Genomic DNA, 24,395 nt, shown 5'->3' with positions numbered 1-24,395 from the left:
TGGAAGGAAGCTGACAGGAGATAATAAAGTGCAGGACACTTGATATACTTGCACTCACTGGAGTCAAGCCTAGAGTGGACTCATCATTAATGGGACAGAACAGGCACCTTGCTTTAAAAGCCTTACAATCAATGACCATTTACACATTGAGCCACTTTAATCACGCTTCCCAAAAGCAACAACATGGCACTCTTTTGATTATTTTATTCCAGTTTAATTTCCCATTTACATACAGAGTCAATCATGACAACAGATGTTATTTTTAAACTCACACTATAGTCCAGCTGTGTTACCCACAGTCTCTTTACATTTAAATAACACACCTATGTACACATGTATAGATTACATCCTGTTTCCAGTGAGTTAATAATAATAGTCAGAATAAACACCATGAATATTAGCTGCAATTTTCCTAGACACTCAGCAAGGCTCGGCTTTAAATGCCTTCTCCTACATCAGAACGTTGACTTTTGTATACACACAGTTGCTCTGCAACACATTTTAATTACATTGAATGATTGTGTTAATATGGAAAAAAAAAAAACACTGTACAAATGGAGGGAGGAGGATGTTAGTTGCTGAAAAAGCCACTAGTTTGACATGTCTAAAACACACACACATACATTCTACTGGCGTCAATGGCGCTTATGCGTGCATTTTTCTTGTGCGGGCCAATCGAAATGTCAACGCACAAAGAAAAGTCTACGTAAAGGCAGAATGGTAACATGTCGTGGATGAGCGCATACATACAGGTACATTCAAAAGTATTCTTATTCTGGCCAAATTCGGAGTATCTGTAAATGATACAAAAAACAAAGTTGTGTTATATATTACAGTAATGAACATTTTTGGTGTTTTTTTTTTTCTGCATTTTGAAAATTAGTCCGACATGGAGTAGAATTTTGCAGCATTCTAAAGGATCTTTGTAATTTCTAGCAAAATCTAAACGGAATCATGTTTAGTTATGCAAACAATACATTTACCATTGGTTATTAATGTAGTGAACAAAATAACTTTTTCCCGTATTTCGACATTTTCTTGTCTCTTTGCCATCCAAAAGTATTCTCTATGCATTGACCAAATAAGAACGCACTCAAAATGAGGCCAGATATGATTTTTACATTTACCTAGCTGCTTAATAAGGCAGATGACAGGTGGAGCACACGCACATATATTACCCATATAAAGCCTCATCATCTGACGAATAAATAAAGTGTTGTTGTTCATTTTTCATTATAAGGCAGAGCAAGCGTGACACAATTGTTTTTTTCCCCTCTCCCAAAATGGTACGAGTGGGAAACCTCCTGCCATCGTTGGGCATGTTTGTAAAGTGGCATGGTGACGCCAACCTCCTCTTTAAATGGATTTTGATTTGCTCGTGTACAGTGAAGGAGGAGAAGGAGCAGGAGGAATTGAGTGGTGCACAACCTTCCATCATGTGTGACGGCGCGGCAAGGGAAAGTGTATTTATTGTGAGATGTCCTTCACGACAATCATTTCAATTGTGTTCTAGTCACAAACAGCAAGAGGTTCAAAAACACATCGAATGTCATCACGGTCACCAAGACTTGGACTTGCTGACCTCCCCTGCAGTGACATTTCAGTCCACAATAAAGTGTACAAAGGTGACCGGGAAGGCTCCTCGTCTCATCGGTTCTCCTTCAATGTGGCCCAGCTGGAAAGGAAGGCCACAAGGGTATATGAGAACAAAACATTCCTCCACATGAGGGCAACTATTTAATGTCAAGTATACAGAATACGTACAGCACACACCTATTGGAGCTAAATTGGAAAAATTTTATGTTTTTTTTGTGGACTTGCTAGATGGGTTTCGGGTGAAGCACCGTATTTTTCGGACTATAAGTCACTTTTTTTCCATCGTTTCTCCCGCAGCTTCTACTTTTTTTCTTCTTCTTCATGAATCATGTTTGACTGGTGTGACTTTGACTCTGAAGCAACTTAAGTCTGAAAAATACAATATGTGTTTCATATTTATGGCTGACAAGGAGATTCATGACTTCACAAGGCGGCTATTGGACTAGGATGTGACCACTCATTACCTTGACATTGAAAAGCTCCATTTCTATACCTGAAAACAACAAAGCTAGAATATATTTGTGCACTGGCCAAGGAAACATAGCGGCGCTAACAATGCTAAATGCTGGGAGAGGATGTTAGAGACCCTTATGGGTGTGGGAGAGGGGGGGGGACAGCGAGGACGGCTGCAGCTGGTTCACTTTCACACAAGGGGCTCCGCAGAGGAAGCGGGAATGGTGGTAAAGAGGGGGGGGGGGGGGGTAGCGGGAAGAGGCTTTTGTGTGTGAGACATGGTTCAAGATGAGCTCATGGCTTTTTGCTGGCGCTACCATGGTTACCGTGGAAATGAGACCAAGGATCGTCTTGAGGGTACGTTTACAAGACGATTACCGTATTTTCACCAAATAGCGGCCTCGACTCGGATAAATACCGAGTATTAATCAGTCACAGGTTACATTATCCATTTAAACAAATAAATACCCCAATCAAATAGACGACTTCTTTTTCTCCATCGGAAAATAAGCGGATGCTATTGTTCAAACACAGACATTCGGTTAATTGCTGAACGCTGTTGCTAATTAAAACCGGACAAAGAACAGACTGTCGGATTAATTAAAGCGTGGAAACAGTGCACATGATTCGAAAGGATCTCATTTGGAGATCTTTTGCACTTTCCATCATTTTCATATGGACGATAACGTCCTCCGCAAAAACTCACTGTCACCTCGAGATTCGATCAAATATTTGTGTATTAAAATTTCCACTGCATTTGTGTGTTGCTAGTATTGAAAGACACAAACAGATTTTGGGATACTGACCCACCACTCCTGGTCTTCCTCCCCATCCACCACAATGACCTCGCCCTCCGAGAAGGTCAGTTCGTCTGGGTTGTCTGCCATACAGTTATACATGGCCTTCACTCGCTTCGGCCTGTGCTTCTGAGAAGGTGATTACATGGTGAGACGTCGATGCAAGCTAGTGAGCGAGACAAAAACAGGGGTGAACTTACAGTGTAGGGCTTCCTGGAGTGGTGGGCTGGAGGTAGAACGTGACCTATGGAGTTCTGGGGGCATACTGGCACTTCCTTAGCTGCACCAGGAAGAGGAAATGATATCAGAAAGACAACAAGGTTTGCACGCTTCCACAGCTCAAACTATCAAGCCTTCGGGTAGAGAAACAACTGACGTGTAGCTTTTTAATCGGACTGCGCAGTAATCAAGTTTTCCTGCACACACAAGGCTTTATTTTTTTGTTTTTATCAGTTTACTCACTTGGCCGTTCGATAGACGCTGTCCGATTTGCTGGCGTTCGGTTGAAACTTTTATCATTGCTGGAAAACAGAAGGAAAATAAATGATTCACGGATGGAAGGCAAAACAGAAAATCAAACGGCATCAAGGCCATAAGAACAGAAATCGTAATAAGAGATGTTTCTCATAGTGTAAAATAAAAATAAATAAAAAGGATTAATACTAAAAAAATAATAAACTAAAATAAAATAATGCCCCTATGTCCTCACCCTGCCGACGACTTTTGTTGACTGCTTCTAGATCCAGCAGATCCTTGACTTGACTTGGAGTGTAAACTCATTGTGTCAATCTTCCCTGCAGGAGAAGCGCCCAAACCTGTGGCACATCGTGACACCTCTTTTATTTCACATCCTATCTTTGCATATCCAAGCTCTGCTAAATGATGCTCTGATGACATTTTTAATATACATTCATCCATTATCTGATCTGCTTACAATAAGATGTATTCATAAACATCTAATAAGATCTAACTTGTGTCATGCTTAGCTGCTGTAGAGGTGAGCCGAACAGGTGGCGCCGGGGGGTGCATGTTGGGGGGATCCGAAGACGACCGTTGCCGACCAACCAGGTCTATGGAAGCTGGCTTCCAGCTGCCTGACGACGAGGGCTGATTCATCCCGCCGAGGCCCGCCAACTGGACTGCGAGTGAAGAAGAAGAGGAGGCTCGTCAAAAGAAGGAAGGGTAACTTGATTATACGTGAGTGGAATTGAAAGGGACACTAATAGGGGGAGAGTGAAAGTGAGGAATGGCGTGCTCCTTGGCGGTACTCCAGAAGACCACTAACGTTATTAAAGAGGGTCTGTGATGGCGGCGGCGGCGTCACCGTGCGGTTGCCCAGTGGAGCTATGCTACGCTTTTTAGTAGCACATACAAAATCACACAGACTTCCCTTTAAGAAATTAAACTGGCTTGCTGCAAAACGTATATGGCGTCCAAATGCGGACATGATGTCAGACGGCCGTTATTAACAGGCCAAAAGCATTACAGAGAAACCATTTTTTACGACGAGGGCAATCTGCAATACAGAGAAACCTCTTTCCACACTGTAATTCATGTACCAAGGTTTCTCGGGGGTAGCGGTGGCGCAGAGGTGGTGGCGGGCAGACCGGGCTGAGGTGGGTTGTTGTTTACGATGGTGCCGTAGGTCTCGTTGTTGACCAAATTTGGCAGATAGGAGCGTTGCTTGTCCTTAGCCAGGTGGGAGTTTGTGCTCGGTGTGTAACAGCTGACCGGACGCTCTTCTCTGCGGTGGGGGCTGGGCTGGAGAGCACAAAGAGGTCTCAATGCTACAAAATATTTTGCGTTTAAAAATGCTCCAATCAACCGGGATTACTGTCACCTTCTCATCGAGATCTTCATCACTCTCATCCAAGTCTTCATGCTGCAGGCACCATTCGTACTCCACGTGGACGTGCGCGTTGAATTTCCCTGCCAAGGCTTGGTTCAACTAAAATATGTAAAGAATTAGTGTGCATGTGGCGGGTGAGGCCTTAAAAGCAGTGAGCTCGCTCACCAGCTCTTCACATTGATGGTGTTTGAGCCTGCGAGCGATGTCCAGCGGCGTCTCCCCGGCCTCGTTAGCTGAAAGGGTGGATCGGATGAACGTGGAGTCAGTAACCGAGCAAAAACTCGACCCGATTTGCTTCCCGTTTCCCACACTTGAGTCCTCCGTCGTCATTATCAGTGTTTTGCAGATGACGGGCCACAACAGAGGAAAGATTAGTGTTGTGAGAAAGAGTCGCCATGGAGTCGAAACTCTTGGGAACTAAACCTCACAGATGTGTTTGTGGGAGAGAAAAATCAGCATGATGTCCTTTTATAGGCTTCTCAAGGAGAAGATTTCTGAGTCAGTAATTTGTGGCCGTAAATCAAAAATTCAATAATAATTATAAAAGCAATTTAAAAAAAATCAATCAAATTGAAAAATATTTCTATAAACTAATAAGTGTCAATAAATACAGAGGAAAAAAAATATTTTCTACTTACGGATGTCTATGGAGGCTTTTCCCCTCAGCAGCAGCTTCAAACATTCACTGTTGTCAGTCAGACAGCAGTAGTGCAACGCCGTGCTGCCTTTGGCTGTCTGCTTATCCAAATTTAAACTGCAAGCAAGCAGAGAAAGCAAAAAAAAAAAAGATGATTGTGATGAAGTAAAATATGACTTTCTGTACCCGTAATTAAATTTCAAGACATCTGCCCACCAGCTAATGTCAACATTAGCCTTTGAAACGTCACATGGATAAACGGACCATTATATCATATGCTCGCCAAATGAACTCTCAGAAAACTGATTTTCTCTCGTGTAGTTTTTGTTGACCTGTTCTGGGTGAGGAAGTCGACGATGTGAAGAGAGGTCCTGTCCACCAGCCTGACAGCCAGATGGAGGGCGGTCTCTCCTTGCTCCTGAGGGACAACGTCAAGAGATTAGACCTTTCATAGTGGACAAACTGAGCGTGACATAAATCAACACTCAAAAAATGACACAGCTTGACCTAGACTTAATTTTGTGACCAGTGAGTGTGAATAGGCGTTACTGACATGTCCATTAGCTAGCGGTATGGGTTCCATCAAGTCCACTCCCTCAGCGTAAATCTGAATGAGGGAAACGATGTCACGAGCTTTGACGGCGTCGCACAGCGTGTGGAGTCGCGAAGCTGTGTCGGGACATTTCTTCCTGGCGAAACGTTTCTCGGTGTACTTGGCGACGATGAAGTCTTTCCTCGCCTGCCTGATGGAAGGTGCCGAGTGTCAGCTCATTAGCGGTGTCAGTCATGCGTATAAGCACGGCGGCGACTTACATGTCACTGGCCGGGTTGGGTTTCACTGCGTTTTCGGCACTTAAACCTGCTTCCATGATTTCATTGAAGACTGCATTCCCCACATTCTTGGCCAGCTGTGGAATGCGGTTAGTTAGAGTAGCGTCGCATTGATTCGACACTTAAATCAGGCGTGCTATGGACATCCTAAACAAAACCCTGCTCTGAACAACAAGGAGTCATGTGACCAAAGCCATGGGCTAAGTCAAACAAATTTTAACCTCCCCCCAAAAAATGCAAGCATGCTTTCATCTTGCCACAATATTCCAGAATTATGGACGCGTAGCCTACCAAGAGCTCGGAGGTGCTGAGTACATCCAGAGTGAGCGATTGGATCCTGGAGTAGTGGACGCCCAGCTCCCGGTGGATGCCGGAACATTCGATACATGTGAGGATGCCCAAGTTGGTGGACAGCCACGTCGGGTCTGGAAAGAAAACAAGAAAATGTAAAACTCTAAAAAAAAAAATATATATATATATATATATATAGATATAGATATAGATATAGATATAGATATAGATATAGATATAGATATATATAGATATATATAGATATATATAGATATATAGTATTTAATTTAAATAAATATATATATTATTTATTATTCAATTTAATTATTATTATTACTATTATTATTATTATTATTATTATTATTAATCTTCAAAATACAGTCCATTTTATATGCTGTCAATCATTTCCCACTGTCATCACTTACTGGGCGCTCCACAATCGCAGCACACGTCGTTCCCTGTCATCCTCTTCACTTCAGACAGGATGGCCTTGGTCAACTCCTGCACGATGTTGTTCTCGCCGACGTGATGGTCGCCTTTGAAAGCCTGGTTCAGCGCCTCCTCCTTGCTGTTCTGGAGCACTGAGATCCAGCTGGAGGGAGTAGGAATGAAAATTTGCATGGGAAGTGATGAGGAGGAGGAGAAAGTAGGTGAGAAGGAACAGAAGGAGAACGTGGGGTAAATAGTCGCCGGGTAGAAGATAAAAATAAAGAAGTATGGGAGCTGTACAATTGCTAAAAGAGGTAAACAAGATGAAGTTGGGCGTAAGCGTGAAAAAAAAAATGGAACGGGCACTTACATTTGGCAGTCCTGGTCGTCTTCGGCCTGGAAGTGATACGTTCTGTCGTCTAAAAAGAAAAAAGGAATAAACTGCTTTGTAATGAGTCGTACTTTTTTAATTGGCCTTTTGACATAAACAGTAAAGCAGCAATGAGAAGATAACATCCTTGCTGGAGGTAAAAATAAAATAACAACCCCATCCTGCTTTCTACCCAGCTGTGACCTTCTACTTCCTTTGAACACCGATTTGAGAGCAGGAAGGAAAAAAAATGGGGAATGGTGATGGTAGGGATTAAAAAAGGGAAGAAAAGAAAGTCTGGTCTTACGTGATATGAGGTCAAAGCTCTTCTTCTCGTCCGGATTGTGCTTCACCTGACAGGTGAGCAGATTGAGTTTGGCTGGCGGTCTGTTCGCCTGCAAGACGGACGATGGAAAATGAATAAATAGATCAATCTGAATTGACGACAAAAGTTTTTGCCTAGGTCGTGGTGGTTTTCTTACCGTGCTGTGTGGGATCGTGAGGTATCCATTCTTAGCTGTGCATTTCCTCTTCTGCCACACTTTCCTCAACCTTCACCACACATTCATCAACAGACATAGATAAAACATGTTACATGGCATTTTTCATGTGATCACCTTAACGAATGAGTTGAAGCCATGATTTGATTTTTTTTTTTTTTAACAACCCACCCATCACTTCTCTTGTAAAGATAGCCGCTGCGCTCAGTGCCGTGCTCTTTGTTGCCTTGTGGCTGATGTAAGCTATAAGTAGTGCTTTGGCGCACCTGCGATTCCTGTAAAACACACACACAAAGACTATAATAGGAGCATTTTTGTTTTAAATCTGTAATCAATGTCAACATTGACAAGTGGATGATGTTAAGTGGTACTGTCTGGAAGTATCTCAAGGCCTGTGATGACACGAATACAATTGTATTGATATTGTTTTGGGTTTTTTTTTTTACCAGCAGACATGCACACAGCCAACAGAATTGCAACTTTTTTTTTTTTTTTAAAAGCTACGATAGTATTGGATAATATACCAAAATAAAACTACCACCACAATAAAAACAGGAAACTACACAGAGTGAATGTTTTGTTTTTTAATCCACTTACTCTTCTAGACTTGTTTCACAAATTGAGGAGGCGGTAAAAGAGAGGAGAAAATTTCAGATAAGATCAAGATGTAAAAAGTGATCACAGCAAAATACATTTAAGTGTGTGTGTGTGTTACCTCCTTCTGCTCCACTTGTAGCGCTGTTTTAAGAACATCCCGTAACTGAGTCAGCTGCTTGCGTTCCTCATCCTGCACCTGCTTAATCTGGTGATGAGATGATAGAAAATGAAAATGCAAAAAAAGAGCAAAGAAAGGCAGTTTAGGAAGTGTCAAGAAAATATTTCTCACTGTGTGTAGATCTGTCGCTAGTTTTTCAATGGAAGGCTTCAGGTTGTCCACAGCTTTGAGACCATCCTGAAAAAAACTGAACCAGAAGAACAGTCAGGTCCATGTGAAGTTGTTCTTGCAAGAATCCAAATTGAATTTCAGTCTTACTTGCATTGTGCATGGAAATACTTGATGAGATTCTGCAACAGGTCCACTCCCTTCTTGATTTTGATCTCATTGACTTTGAGCAGATACTGTGATAAGAGTCAAGATGGCAAAGGTTCAGCCAGAGGGAACATTTATTTTCACCCCCCCTCTTCAATTCATCTTCTTCACTTGAAAGTAAAAATGTTATCCTTCAAGTTCATGAAAGTAAAACTTAAATCAAAAACGGCGCAGACTTTACAATCATAAAATATGTTAAGCGAGTATCTGTATTCCAAAAAATACACGTACTGGATTGGAATATTTATCAAATAATGACATTTCTGGTAAAAGGTGTTATTTTCCCAAACATCGATGACATGTTTGGCACTTTGCCATTTTTTTTTTTTTTTAATTGCTTCAGAATAATGATAATGAAACTAACCTCACACATCTGCAGCTGAAAGAATCGCCTCTCCTTCTCCATCTCCTCGGCAATTTCCGCCCCGCTAATCTCCGTCCTGATCATGCCGTGTTGCCTCGCGTGCTCCTTCTTCTCCTTCTCGATCTTGGTGCTGCCAAGGAGAACATTGCAGGAGGTGAACTTGAGGAACCTCAACCCCCACCATAAATAGGTCTTTGTGAAATACTTTTTTGAGGGCAAGCAAGTGAGGGGGTGCATATTTTGAGTATCTTGGCAATTCTGGAGGTGATTTTACACAAAGACCAACAATGGGGCGCACTTCTGCAGGCAATGACTGGAACATACTGGACCACAAAATGGAGGGGTGGCTCCATTTCCATGCAATTCCTTTGCAAAAAATAAAATAAATAAATAAAAGCAGCTTTGGATCGCCGATCGATTGCAGCACCTCCGAGCAATGCTAACGACGAAAAAAATCATATCAAGTCACTACTTTTCAGCTTCTGTCAGAACATCAGCAGCTCTTTTACCTGTCACATGGGAGGCTTCCATTGACAGGATTACGCTGTGTCAGCACATGCGTCCTCAGCTATGACCGTGTTTTACAAAATCCCGAAACACGGTTGCCAGGCTGTTTGGCCACGAGCCAAGACACTGCTTGTTCAACTGATGACGAGAATCCATTCACTTCCATTCCAACTTGACCTTACTGATGGTGGACTAATGCCATGCAGCATCAGGCCGAATACTTGATGTTGGCACCAAGACCAGATTGTCTCATTGGAAAAGGTTTGGAGAGATGTGCAGTATTACCCTTTCAGTAAAGAATGTCCTTTGCAGCTTGGAAGATATATATCAAAAGCTATAAACATCTTTTTGCATGCACAAGACTTTTCAGTGGGGGGGGGGGGGGCATGCGGACAGAGGTTATTTACAATATTGTTAAAGTGAGAGAAAATCACAAGGGGGTGTTAAAGCAAGGGAGAGACACATTTCAAAAGAAACATTTCAAATTGGATAAAACTATCTTCTTACACTTTAGTTTCGTAGTCCTTCCAGGCTTTGTCAAAAGGTTTTTTCAGATCCTGTGTGGCAAAAAAAAAAAACATGTTGATGATACAAATACAAAAAAAAATTACAGTAACTGACAAACAAATAAATACAACATTGGCCAATCCATGCTGATTAGTCAACCCAAAAAATATTTAGAATCAAGAATAATGAAAGACAAAGCAACCATGGCTATGCAGACACACACAGGAATTCCACTGAGCAGACACGCTGAGAGCTTCCATACTGACTAATGAGCAAATTCCATGTGTATGCGACGACGAGAATCGACACAAGGGAATCCCCCTTCCGTGCATAGATGCTGTCTCAGCAGGGAACAGGGAGGCCCAATTGTTTGAAGGACATCAACTTCCCCCCGGGTCACGCCTATGACAAGCAACGCTGATTTCTCATTGTCAAGGGTGAGCTTTAACCAACTTTTGATTAAACAGCGTCCCCGCTGTTGCCGTGCTGATTAAAGGCAGATTAGATCCGATGCAAGTCGACGCAATCACAGTCAATTCGGAATTATGAAACTACCAAAGTATTTGATCCATATCGAACTGATTTTAGATTGACGTTGCGGTGCCATTGTTTGATTTCCACAGCGATTAAGCTGCAGAGGAGTGAGTGGCATGCTCAACTTCTCAAACCCCGGGATCAGATTTGGTCCACTGAACCAAATCTAAGAGCACTCTGCCACTCACCGAACATTTGAAGGGTAGCCGGGGAAAACAAAATTTAGAGCCAACGGGAAGCTGATAAAACAAACTGCAAAGTGGGGCGAGATGGAAGGAAATATCACAGCCTGAGACACCAGGAAAACAGAAAGTGCTAAAAATATCATACGTGGGCATGGCTTGGCAGAAAAGGCCAAGACGGGGGCACAATAGTCCCTCTGGGAAAAGCAGCATTGAGTACCCTTGTTCCCATTTTGGCTGGAATTCAGGAACGGAGCTAGAACATGGTAAAAATGCTTCAATTTGCAAATCGACCATCTTTCCCACTTCCATGCTGAATGTGCAGCAAGGTCAGCACCAGTGGAGACCAGGTTTTGTACTTGGGCAAGAGTCCATACACAAAGTACTCAAAATAGATCCAACGAGAGCACCAAGGTTCTTTAAAAAAAAAACAAAAAAAAAAACAGGATGTGCAAGCTAAGGCGGTGTAGTGGTTCACATTTCTGACTTCCGTACGGCTGGCGTGGGATCAATTCCCGCCGAATCCCAAGCACCCCCGCTGGCAACATGCCAAGGGTGTAGTCTGCCTTTCACCCAAATTCAGCTGTCATAGTCCAATCTTGCCAAGACTCTAAACAAAGTAACCATAGAAAAAAAATGGACAAATCATTTTTATCTCAAAATCTCAAGCGGTAAGCAGGAGTGGGTGGTTCACCAGCGGCCGGACCACAACGGGACGAGGTTCAGCTGGACTCCATTCAGAACCACTAACGCCCTTCTCGTCTCGCGTCTTACTTGTGCAAACACAGATGATGCTACAGTGGCCATCCAAAGCACGGGATGGCATGACATCATGCTGGCGTCCACTTTGAAAATCCCTCCCGTTTGCACAACTGACTTTTAGACTCAGCACTTTTCATTTTCCGCTGCCTGGGAGTGTATTAAGCTTGTTTATCTTTAAGAGGGACACCAGCAGGTCCTGCGGGAACTCATGCGTGGTCATTTTTGTAGGAGCGGGAGCTAACCCAAACAAAGTCCAGATTGTCTTGGGTGGCCAAAGGAGAAAAGATGACGTGGAATATATTTTTCTTTGCGGAGCCAAAAGCTAGAAAGGTTCCTAAATTAGTCACTAGCAAGGCATTGGTATTACTACTGACGAGAGTAGTGGGGGAGTATTGACATGTTTGTGGAAAACATTAACCAGCAGGAAATTAATCCTGCATTCCACAAAACTGGGAAGTCCAAAACTTCCTGCTTTAATTTGCAAGTTACTCTACAGAGCCATATTTTTTTTCTCAGTACTTTTTGAATTTTTGCTGTTTTCTATGATGAACAGATAAAATTAGTTGGTTTAATAAAATTAAATCGTGCGGCATTTCTCCACACATGACTGTACTTTTTTTTATCCACATTGAATACCTCCATGAGTGACATTTATTACACCGAGTTCTCTACTTTTTTTTTTTTTTCCCTAGTCCTCCGTTCAAGTCGAGTTGTTACTTTGTCTTTTTCTCCCTATGGCTTCGGCGGCTTGTCAAGCGAGTCTGGACACGATGCCGCTTCCCCGTCTGCTGACAGGTCGGTCTCGTGGGAAAGCCATACAGGGCGATAATGGAGGAGGAGGAAGAAGATGATGAAGGTGAGAAGAGGACTGGGAATATGGGAATAAAAAACTTCTCAATATTATCTTGAGCAATAAATTGACGAGCAGAATTTTAATGAACTCCATTGCACTGAATTATTAAAAAAAACTATAAGTGGTGAAGCATTACGAGTAGAAATGGTGTGGATTTTTTTTTTTTAAAGGGGAGGGGGGGCTGGTGGTGCAGGGTTGCGAGAACAATGACAGGAAGCCATGTCAGACGCTTGGAGAAAACATTGACAAAAAAGAACAAGGAGAGACAAACAGTTCTGAGATAGCGAGACGGACCGTGCGGCTGGAGGTCACGGGGTCGCGTTTCCATAGCTACCAGCCTCATTGGAGCTGACTTAATCTCATCATATTAATACTGTAGCGCCAGCCGTTAACCAAAGACAAGGAGTAAAAGGTCACGAGGTCACAAGTAACAAGTGTTATGCAACAACGAGTAAATATGGGAGAACTGACTTTGCGATTTTAGTTTTGTTGCTGATTCGGCAAAAAAATCCTCCCAGTTTGTCATCCATCCCATTCATAAAAGTTTGCTTGTAAAGTGACACCAGTAGCTGACTTACCCCTTTGACTCCTTTCAGGTCTCCTTTCAGCAGGCTGTCCAGAGGAAAGGTGATGATGTTGTTCATGTTCTGGAACTAGATGACACACACACAGTGTTCAGTTCAGTGTGTGCCTTCAGGCATTTGAGACAATGATGGCCAAAATGGAAATTCTCTCCCCAGTGGATTTGACCTACCAGGTTTTTGAAGAGCGCAGTCAGCTCCTTGGTGAAGACGGAGAACTTGAGGAACGCCGAGCCCAAATCGGGATCGTCTCTATACACACAATTTTCTCCAAACTTTTCCAAAGCCTGAGTGTACTGCTCCTCATTCTCAACGTGAGCTAGACAAAAAAAAAAAAAACCCCACATACATATTCAAGTCAGCTTTGACGGATGCTACAAATACACAAATGTTGATTGATTTATAGCAAAACCCTAAAAATACACAAATTAGTGACCTGAATCTTCAATTGGAGCACCTTAGCTATCTTGGATGAGAGGGGGAACATTTAATATAATCAGGACAGCAGCAGAGCTTGGGAAGGCGCTCAGGGGGGGGGATGAGAGAGGGGATGTTGCCATGACAACCATCACAAGGAAATATGACGTGCGTGTCTGCGCGTAAGGCACTGGGGGTTAGCGCTTCAAGGAAAGAGGAGGAGTGTTAAAATGCAAAGGTGAGCACTAAAACACACCTGGAGCGACGCGGCCGTGACTCACACAAACACACACAGACACAAAGCAGACAACATCGGTGTTCAGCCATGTGGCGGTTTTATAGATGGAGCTGCATCACATCATGTCTGTGGCTCGGCAGAAATGCACAATCTTATTAGCTGAAAGCTTCTGAGCCACTCGTAAGTGCAAAAACACATCAGAGAAGTCTAATTTGAGACGCAAGGTTAAGTCACGGCAAGACTAAACATTTTACCGTATGTGTAGTCTGCAAAGAGTTTTTATTTTATTCCTTTTTTTTTTTTTTGCCACTGGTGTGCAGCGACACGACAAATTTGAATGCTGGTTCCCATTCAGTCGCATGTAATAAAATCTACAAGGGTCAATCATATAGTGTGACCTAATCTCAACTTTTGAGTTAGTAACTTTTTAAATTGTACATCGCACCAGTGTGAGGTTTTATAGTTTAGTTGTCGTTGTAGAAATGTGCAGTCAATCACTTAAGAACTATCAGAATGTTGGCTTTAATAATACTGGATTGATTTACTTCTCATCCAAAATTGTATTATCTTTTAATGCTAACATAGCAAGATAGCGTTTACATAAACAGGCCTCTGCATATTTATATTATAACTTTGAGCAAAGAAAAATGGCCGCACAGGGTTTCATGGATCTAACTTGTTTGTATTATAAACAAATAAGAGTCCGGGTAGATCGATTTTTCTAATACCGAGGCTCAGTTGCTTAAACGATTCCAGCAGCCCAGTGGCTTAAATCATGTTTTTACTGTAAACACAGGGATTCCTCCTTTTAGTTGTCACAGCACAAAGACGCAATTCCAGCGATGCGTGTTAATAACGTGACGGGAGGTGAAAGCAGCCGTGTGTCCACGCCTCGGCGGCCCTCCCAGCTGTTCCTTTGAGAGTCGGGATCAGACAGCTGTCGCGGGGACCACAACAGAGCTCGCAGTGTTCGCCCAAAGATGTGCTCAGCACATTGTTCGCATGTCTCTCGCCCTGGCTCGCTGGCTTTCTCGCCATCAGCGGGGGCTCTGGCAGGTCACACAAAAGACGCTGGAAAACACTCAGCCAATCAGAACAGACGTTCCAATGTCTGAAGCGGAATATGTACGTGTTGGGACTACAGAAGCGGACCTTGTCGGGGTGTATTATTGTCCCTGCTTGACCCCGATGCACATTGGCTGTAACAGCAAACATGACCCAAAAATAAAAAAATGGCAAAACTCACCCAAACCAGACGTGTAGATGGCCTTCACTGACTTTTTCATCTTGTATAAAACGCTCCGGTCCACATCTAAGGCCTGAAACGGATACAAAGAAGAAAATGTGGGACAAGGAGGATTTCATTCAAATAAAAATAAAAAAATCAAACTAATAGTGGCGACATTGATTGACATTTTAGTGTTGCTTCTTAGAACTTCACACTCTGCATGCATGCGGAGAGCCCACTTTGTGCGCTGTGTATCGACACTGACTGCAAAGTAATGCATTATTCAAGGCAGCGCTAAAAATAGACATGCTCCCCACAGTCATTGTATTTATTTTATGGGATGTGTGTTTGTGTGACTCTCTTCGTGTGTGAGCTGCTACGACAACAGTAGTTTGGAATATCCAGAACGTCTTTAATGAGGGAACCAAAATAAGCACGATGGTGTTAAATTCTTTCGACATGACAACACAAGTCGTGTTATTAAATTTAAAAATACAGAATTCTTGTGAGAACTCTCATATTTGGATTTCAATTCCAAATAGAGTGCAGGTCAAGCTAATATTATGGCTGATTGTATAGTCAATAAATGCAGCTGAGACAATACGCCAACTGTACCTCGAAGGAAACGGGGCGATTTTGAGGAGACCTTATTAAGTACGCCTGCTCAAGCGGGAAAAAGCAATGTTTACCTAACCTGCTCTCCCCCTATCTGCTTAACACGTATCAGATGCTCCAGACACTTTGCATACAAGAATGGCACAATGACTCCCATTCAGGAACAGTATGCACGGCACTGTACACACACACACACACACACACACACTTTCATATTGCTGGTTTGTCTATAGGTGTTTGCCATGTACCCCCACCTCTCACCCAAAGAGAGTTGGGAAAGACTCCAACTCACCCGCAACCCCAATGAAGACAAGAGACGCTATAGAAAATGAGTGGAAAGAAAATAAAGCTCCAAATGTCTACATTCTATTTACATATATATATACTCGGTACATGTAAAAGCTGCGGTTTTATGTCCTTAGGCGGTTGTTAAATGAGTCATTTGTATCATGTGTCATTATCCAATTTGTTGCGATCTGTCACAGTGAGAGAGAAATTCCCCATTTCAGACTTCACACAAGTGTACAAAAGTAAAAAAAAAAAAAACTTTCTGAGCCAAACCAATTTTCCTTGTTATTTTTGTGCGGAAAGGTACAGAAAAGTAAAATGACGATGATAACCATAGAACCAATCCTTAAAATCAGTTTCCTCAGTCTGAGCAATACAACAGATCGAATAAGACGAATACAATCATTAAGTTTAATGTATACAATAAAGACAGATACTGCAAATTGAAAAATATGTGAAGGCTTTAAATCCGTATTGGCAAAAAAAAAATCCCCATTTAACCTTAAGAGCAGCTTTTGTGGACCAATTACCTCCTAACCTCAAATGTCACGTATTAGCTAAGAAGCTCCATCTATCAGTTAGCTGATGGGCCAGCTTAACCTTTATTTGACCGCAACAAGTAATCACCCTCCGAATCAATTTGACAGTTCCAAGCTGTAACACACGGTCGCTCACAAATTCAGCCAAGAGGCAAATTCTCTCAGGCAAAGTCTCCCAAAGCGAAAGAATCAATGGCTTTCTCATGTTTGCACTCTGCAGGCTTGAGGGAAGTGACTCGGCCCTCTTGTTTGGAACGCGGGCCTCCGATCTAAAATTAGCTGGTTTTAACCCAGAAACTATTCCCGGGGGAATTCCGTCGCCTCGGAGGCTTCCAAAAATCTGAGAATCTTCACACAATAGAAGTTGCTTCACAAAAGACGATCACTGCATTGTTAGCATTTCCCTCGAAAGTAGCTCGTTGGCGATAAATGAAAATCTCGGACTCAACCAAAATAATACCTGACATCATTAAGACTAGCAACGTTTTGATTATTATCAGGCACCATCTGTTGCGGGACATCTACAGTGGGTCATGAGGGCCGTTGCCGTGGAGATCCATTTACTCATAGTCGAACGTTTCCTGAGTTTGTGAGTAAGGTATGAGTGGGACAAGTGAGAATTTGGCTCGTGTACAACTATTTGGGGATTGCTTAAGTCTGTTGTAACCAAACTGAATTGCAAATCACGACTACATCTCCAAGCCGCATCTAATCTAAGGAACAGATTTCAGTTGATTGTGAACTTCTGCCAAGTCGGAACACTCAACATAATGACGAGCTAACATTTGGCTTCTGGCCTACCACTCCAGTTTTGGAGATGATAGTAAAATATTTTTACAGCTCCATCCAGTTGTTCTGTTCAACTGATGTTCTCCTCTCCCTTTGTCTGAAAACATTCCTGGATGATTGCATGCAGACAAGCCACCCGGCCTCATTGTTTGTACCACTTAAAGTACCTCGCGATGACAACATGTCTGTAATTCAAGATGCTCTTACGCGTTCCTCAAAGGCCTGGTTGGCATTCTGAATTCACAGAAACACAAACTACAAAACCGAGCAATACTTTACAAGGCTAACGCTAACTTAACCCAAGGCAGTCATGAGTAAAAGGTCTGCCCCGTGAGGTCAATGATACCAGGTAATGAGAAGGCAGCAGTCTCGCATTTAATTATCCCATTTATTTGCTGGACGTGCGTATTGGAGAAGACATCTTGTAACATTTAAGTCAAGATGTTGCGGAGTATATAAACACGGACTGCTTAAAATGTGCCAGACACTGCGTGGCTGTTCTCCACCTGTGTTCTCCTGGTCAGGAAAAACTGCTTTCCACAGTTCAGTCAGTGTAAACACAGCAGTGTTTGTCCTGCGGAAAAGCTATGACTCATCCAAAACATATGTCAAATATACAGTTCCACCTTGCCGGCCCGGAAGAATCCCGCGGGCAGAAATCTGAGGAGATGAGACAACGTTACAGCCGGGCTGTTACAAACATGTTCTGTTCCCAGGTAAGTCATTGGAAAGTCTGATGATAGGGAAAAAGGACTGCTAGCTTGGTCCATGGGTCTCTCAGATATTTTGTGCCCTGTCCACTTGTCAAGATCTTTCTGCACAACTCCAAAGTTCAAACGTTTAGCTTCTGGTAGTACTTTATGGTTCACTATAAAGTGAGCAGTAGCTCCAGGCCCTGCCGCAAGCTGCCAAAAGTCACGGCAGGATGTCAACATCAGTTGCAGTGCAAAGAGAAAACAAACTTTCATGTTCACTGCTGAGACGTTTCGCATTTTACAAGGACCTGGGCGGGCCATTTGGTTCGTTTGGTTTTCCCAGGAGACTGAGGTATTTCCATCCAAACTTTTCCATCATTCTAAGCAAAGGTGAGCATGTTTCAAACCAAATTGCGAGATCCAGAAGACTGTGGAGACCTGATAGCACCTTGTATACTTTGAGTACCATTTTAAAAAGGTAATAAAGCAGCAGGAGACTCATAAAAGTATATTTGTTGGGATGAAATGTGCCAAGGTTTTTTTTGGAAGGGGAAACAGAGGATGTCACCATGGAGAGTCATTTTGGCTCTTTCGCATGAACATATGCATCAACCCCACGGTGTCAGAGCGGTAGCGGGAGCTCTTACCGCACTATTAAATGGAGCGTGACAGCGTTCGGGAGAATCACAAGGGGAATTGGGCTTGCTTGTCGGTTTTTAATCGACTGCAGTATCAAGCAGTGTTACAGTCTGAAGAAGAAAATGGAGAAGGCCGGAGTATGCCAATATCGCAATTTCTTTGCGATAGTTAATGGATTCGGTTTCTCCGAAAAGCAATAATCTTGCGACAGCTGGATTCATCGGCGGAATTTGATATCAAAGCAAGCCATTTATCGTGAAGCCATAACAGAAAATGCAGATGATACTTTGTATTATTTAAAATCTTCAATTATTTTTACTTTACATCACATTTTTTTGGTCTGATGTCAAATGTGACAAATTCATTAAAACTCCCTTAATTTAAGGTAGAATGATCCTCAGAGAGATTGTGGGTCATATCTTAGAGTGAAAGTGACTACGGGAGAATAACACATAAGGACTCACCCTCCCACTCGAGTGGTGCGGACGACAAATCAATGGTGGAGTTCATTAAAGAAGAAGCCCGGCCTGTCAGAGGACAATAGCCAGCAACAGAGGTTGTCTCGGAGAATCTGGTAGAGGACAGACTGATGGATGAGGAGCGTGTCATATGCTTTTGACCCCCACCAAATGCCGCAAGTGTCCAACCCCTAACCTCTTTTTGGGCTAATAAGTAGGTAGTACCCCCCCTGGCCCCTCAAGTCTCATTCACCATGGTTGAATCGAGTGTTTGAACTTTTCTTCTAAACCGCTGGTTAAGATTGTGGCTTTACACTGATTGGGTCCAGACGGTAACCTTTACCCTGGCCCTGAAGGAGCCACAGAGAAAGCATCCGCATAATGAAGGCCTTGATAGTTTGTCTCTGCATGATAACGCCAACTCGACAGTATGAGCTGATCTCAAACCAAGAACCCCACAGGAATTAAAAACCTGCAAAACCAGTAGCCAAGTAGGCTAAATCAAAAATGTCTGAGAACAACCACATTCTTATTCGACTTGGTTTTTGTTAGGATATTTATCAACGGTGTTGGATATGTATGTCCGAAGCCAGACGCTAGCACTGTGCTAATCCTTCTCGAATCCCATTTCAATTAGAGGGAGCATTAAGCTTCTTAGGAGATGTACTCAAGACTGGCCATATCTGCTCACTTGGGACCGACTGACCATTTAGGCGATATGTGGGAGTGCTTGTCCATCCCATCCCATCCATGTGTCCCTAAGACTATTAGATGAGGATTTCACCGCCAATTGATAATCCACGTGTCTGGATCCCTGTTAAAACTTTCCACTGAGCCACCTGTTCGAAGACAGCAGCTGCTACTCCCAGCATGGGCGCTATCGTTCCCGCCAAACATTGAAAGGGGGGGAAGAAACTGAGCTGTAGAAATCCCAGAAACAACACAAGATGTCAGACCAACACATAGTCAAGACGTACGAGGGAACACTCCCCACCTCGTGTCATCATCACATTAGCTTATAAAATAGATCGTGTTGAATGAGACGTTTAAGTACCTAGCGGTGAGCTACAATAACAGTCGTGAGATATTAAGCGTGGCCAGCTGGCAAGATGGTATCACAAGGGACCAGAATCGAGTTAGGAAATTGAGCGGTACCAGGATTGTGGGTTCGTTGTGGTTACAAAAGGAGCTCATAAACTCTCTTTAGTTCATAGAAAGCTACTTGCTTTTTAACGAGCTTCATTACGTGTTATGCAATCATCTGGAAACTGAAAGGCTGGTATGGTATTCACGGTCAGTGCCAGCAGTTGCCTAATTGATGCTGGGAATACCATCCCCGATACTCAGAGGTATTCCGCAGTAGTCCCGCTACAAAATCAACAGCGGGGCAACTTGTTTGAGCTTTGCATAGCTGGCATACCGCTGTGAAAGCAACCTCTGCTGGATGAAATGATGGCCAGCTGGAGAACAAATCACTTTGGGTGTTGCTGTCCCTGACAACATTAAGTAACTGTAGCAAATCTTCCCAGAGGTCAGCTAGGAGCATTTTAACCAAGATCAATACTTCACAAGGAGGTCATCTAAACCCCCGGGGGGGATATTGACAACTACTTCTAATGGAACTTGTGTGGTCACATAATTGCTAACACAACCTCTAATTATTCAGACATCATTTTTCCATCCATATTTTTTAGGAGATCTGTGAAAAAGGTGGAGACAGAAAAGTTTTACAGAAGTACAAAGGGGGGGGTTGACATCCTCTTTAATGGATGAACTGGTTTTTACCATGCTGGTTTTACAAGCATCAACACACATGAGCGCAAACACACACACACATATATAGGGGCTTGTTTCGGACTGAGATCTGTTTAGTGACATTTTCTGACACATTTAGGAGAGGAATAAGAGATAAGCTCCTGTCCGAGTTGCTCTGTACTTGCTGCAAAACTCCGGTCATGTCCATTCGGAGCAAACTGGAAGTTCGCAAGCCATCTGGTACAACAGATTTGTGCATTAATCACACAAGACAAACCAATTAATCCCCTTTGTTAGCACATTGCAACCCAAGAAAAACCTGCAAACAGACGCATTGTCATCACTTAAAGGATTTGCCTTCTTGGAAGCTAAATCGACAAGGTTGGAACTAAGTTGAGCGCAATTATCTTCTTTAGATTATTGCTTCAAAGTTCCTATTGAGAAAAGTGATGCAAAATGTGCATTTGTGATTGTTTGGAGAGCAAATCACAATAAATGGAAGCGTTCACCAAGTGTACCACCGCAGATTGAGCTAACGGCTAACAATAAAGCCTTGTGTCGGCTGAGCTTGAGGTCAATGTGAGCGGAACAACAGTTGAGCAGAGTCAACAGCGACAAACCTGTCTTTTAATCTATTCAAAACGCACCCACTGGTCGGTCAGCAGTAACGTCTCGACAAATTTCACACGCTGAACTGAGTGCAAGAAAGGGAACCCCCAAAGCAGATTCGTCATAAACCAGCAACAATGGTGATGATGTCAGCGGAGAGCCCGACAGCCTGAGCAGGTGTCTGTCGGTGTAAAAATAAAGCGAGGTGTAGAACCTCAGACAGTTTAAGCTGTTGACACAGAGCCCAGATGTGGATTAGCCTTACGTTAAAAAAAAAAAAAGAAGTCTATTCTCTTGGTAATGTTTACACAATGGGAAGGTGGAAGGAATTGTGAAACGACTGAAATTCAAATTGCCTTCCAGCATGACGTCACAACCTGAAGCGACCTCAGTTAGGTGAGCATTAAAGGATTAATGGCGCTTATGGTTTTGCTACTTGTTACACTGAATGCTGAGCTGCAAACAGGCCAACTCAAGTGATATTTTGTCACCGTGCGACTTGAGCATCAGTGTTTATCCGACAGCCCGCCGCCACGACTACCATTTTGCAAAAAGTATTGTCGTGGTACTAATTAAAAAAAAACGTAATGGCTTAAAAGTGAATTGTCTCAATTCTGTTTTCTTTCTCAGAGGTTCCTCTGCAGTTTGCTTGCTTACAGGTAAAACAGTTGCAGACAGGAAGTGATCAACCGGCCCTGATCACCTGACATCTTCCAGAGGCAGAGACACACTAACACATATACACACCACTGGCTGCCAACCAGCTCATGTGGGAAATTCTATTTTTACCGCCGGGGCTGGGCGAGGCTCTAAGTTGTGGAGCACACAAAGTCGGGAAACTCTAGCAAAGGAGAAGGACGCCGATGGGGAAGGAAACGGAAGCCCTTCTTCAGAAAACCTGCATGGAAATGTGCTTCTCTGTGTACACACACACACACACAGAGTGTAATGCAACAATTTAAAAAATGGAGCAGCATATACTTACTGATCTTGTCAAGTCACTACAAACCCAAAGGTGTATGCAAAGCATCCATTTGTTTGAATGTTAATAATACAGTAAGTCTGCATTTATAACCATTTTCATAGATGCTCATTAGTTAGCAAAAACAATATGAATGGATGTTATTAATTTGATTTTTATGTCTTGAAAATGTTAGGGAAAATATGCAATTCCTTTTAATTGGTTCAAAAAATATTTATATTGACTTCTATCTATGACTACAACGCATACAGACAGGATAATTCAACTTCAGTGATGCACAGAGTTTTGAATTTATATGTGCCCTGACTCAATGCGGTTGGGAAATGCTGCACTAAAGAAAAAAGGTGTATTTGCATTCCCACCCGTTGCACTCACCTCCTCCAGTGCGGCCACCGTGTTCCTGCAGTGGGACATCCTGGTGGTGAAGTTGGAGGCGGTGGGTGACTTGTAGTCCTCATTGGTCTCCACCACAAACTCAGACACTGTGATTTGATCAGGCATAATTAAAACTCCCTTTACTGTCTGATAAACAGCAGACTACGAGCTCTTATCCCCGATGCCTTCTTCTCGGTGTTGGTTTGTAAAAGTTCAAAGAAGCGGTAGTAGTGTCCTTGACGATCCCGGCTGACGGTGAACCATGTCTGGGTAGATCTCAGACAACACTCGGTCCCCGACACAGTGCTCCGCGGTGATGGATCGTTTTCTTAACCTCTAGTTGCTTTTCAGTGAAGTATTGCCAGTCCATTCAGGTTAAATGGTTGTCCCTCGGATCGATACAGACACCAAAGTTCTCTCCGTGGAGTCTATTGTCCTCCGTTGTATTCAAACGTGGAACGAGGTGGAAGGGCTCACTGCAGCGAGCCGGGGGGAACAACAATAAAACGGTTTCATCCGGAGCGCATGAAATCCACAAAGGTAGAGGAGGGGTTCAATGGACCGGCAGCAGCCAATCAGAAACGACGGCTGGTAAAGGGAAGCCAATCGAAACTAAGCAAGGGCGTGACCGTATGCTACCTTCAAACTCAATTTAAACAGTTGTAATTATAACGACTTTGAAGAAATCCCCTGGACACGATTAAAAGGAAACTCGACTGAGCAAGATCTAAGATTTTATTGTGGATTTTCATTCTGTTTGTTCACGACTATGTTTTTCTTTTTCGTGTCCACATTTTAAATTTTCTGTCTTTGTTTTAGTTGTTTGTTCAGGAAAAATGTTCTAGTAGTCCATGAATGCAGCGTATGCTAAAATTTAGCAAATTTCACCAGTGTTTTTCCTTTAAAATGATGTGATGAATGAATGAAGGAGATATTGCATGATTTACTTTATTCATCCCATGAGGGAAATTAAGTTTATGCATCACTAGAAACAAAAACACTACAATTTTATCTCATTGTAATGCACACGTCTGTAAACAGTGAAGAACAGGATGAGCAGGATCTCCGCTGATCTGGTTATTAAGGCATTACTCATTGTGTGTTTTTTTTTTTTGCTTTGAACAAAATAGTGTTTCAGAAGAGCATTGCGTACAGCTGATCAGTGTTTACCAGAATTATTTTCTTCTCCCAGAATAGCATGCATTTTCCCTGGGTTTTGGATTTTTTTTTTTTAAAGTTGTTTCCAATTCCAACCCAAGGCAGGGAAATTGGTTTATATATAGTATCAACCAAGCCAGACTTCAAATCACAAAGTGGGCAGTGTTAACACATTCTTGGATTTCTGCAGAGTCTCCTAGAAAGCTGCTAAATGAAGCAGCTCAAGATTTGGCCTGAATGTCTAGCATGAAGGCCTCAAATGTCTTATGAAATTAAAAAGCAGACCCTGACAAACTAGATTCACTGTAGCTCAGCACAACCTGCAGCTTTCCACCTGTATACACTTCTGAACCAATGGATATTCAGCATACATGTATTCATTTGCATGGTGTAAATTCAATTACTTTTTGCATTTGTGGGTATTGGAATGTGACATGTACCGCAACCGAACCAAACCACAAGATGCGTTCTTCATCA

The 24,395-nt window shown here is 42.7% G+C and overlaps 1 protein-coding gene across 1 annotated transcript; it reads right to left on the bottom strand.

Annotated features, from left to right (window-relative positions):
• Nucleotides 1-189: 189 nt before the first annotated feature.
• On the bottom strand, nt 190-23,277 carry asap2a (ArfGAP with SH3 domain, ankyrin repeat and PH domain 2a). Its single transcript, XM_061301475.1, has 28 exons — nt 22,761-23,277; nt 15,035-15,107; nt 13,307-13,452; nt 13,131-13,205; nt 10,222-10,271; nt 9,208-9,337; nt 8,787-8,872; nt 8,640-8,715; nt 8,469-8,555; nt 7,925-8,028; nt 7,736-7,805; nt 7,561-7,648; nt 7,254-7,302; nt 6,880-7,046; nt 6,455-6,588; nt 6,146-6,240; nt 5,886-6,075; nt 5,665-5,750; nt 5,334-5,449; nt 4,861-4,928; nt 4,687-4,794; nt 4,406-4,607; nt 3,818-3,985; nt 3,556-3,661; nt 3,309-3,367; nt 3,047-3,126; nt 2,856-2,975; nt 190-1,675 (listed from the first exon to the last, which is right to left on the bottom strand). Exons 1-28 carry the CDS (start codon nt 22,884-22,886, stop codon nt 1,601-1,603), a joined length of 2,934 nt encoding a protein of 977 aa, XP_061157459.1. The 5' UTR covers nt 22,887-23,277; the 3' UTR covers nt 190-1,600.
• Nucleotides 23,278-24,395: the final 1,118 nt, after the last annotated feature.

Source organism: Syngnathus typhle, linkage group LG16, assembly GCF_033458585.1.
Source record: "Syngnathus typhle isolate RoL2023-S1 ecotype Sweden linkage group LG16, RoL_Styp_1.0, whole genome shotgun sequence".
Lineage (NCBI taxonomy): Eukaryota > Metazoa > Chordata > Actinopteri > Syngnathiformes > Syngnathidae > Syngnathus > Syngnathus typhle.
This window is presented reverse-complemented; position numbering and strand designations above follow the sequence as displayed.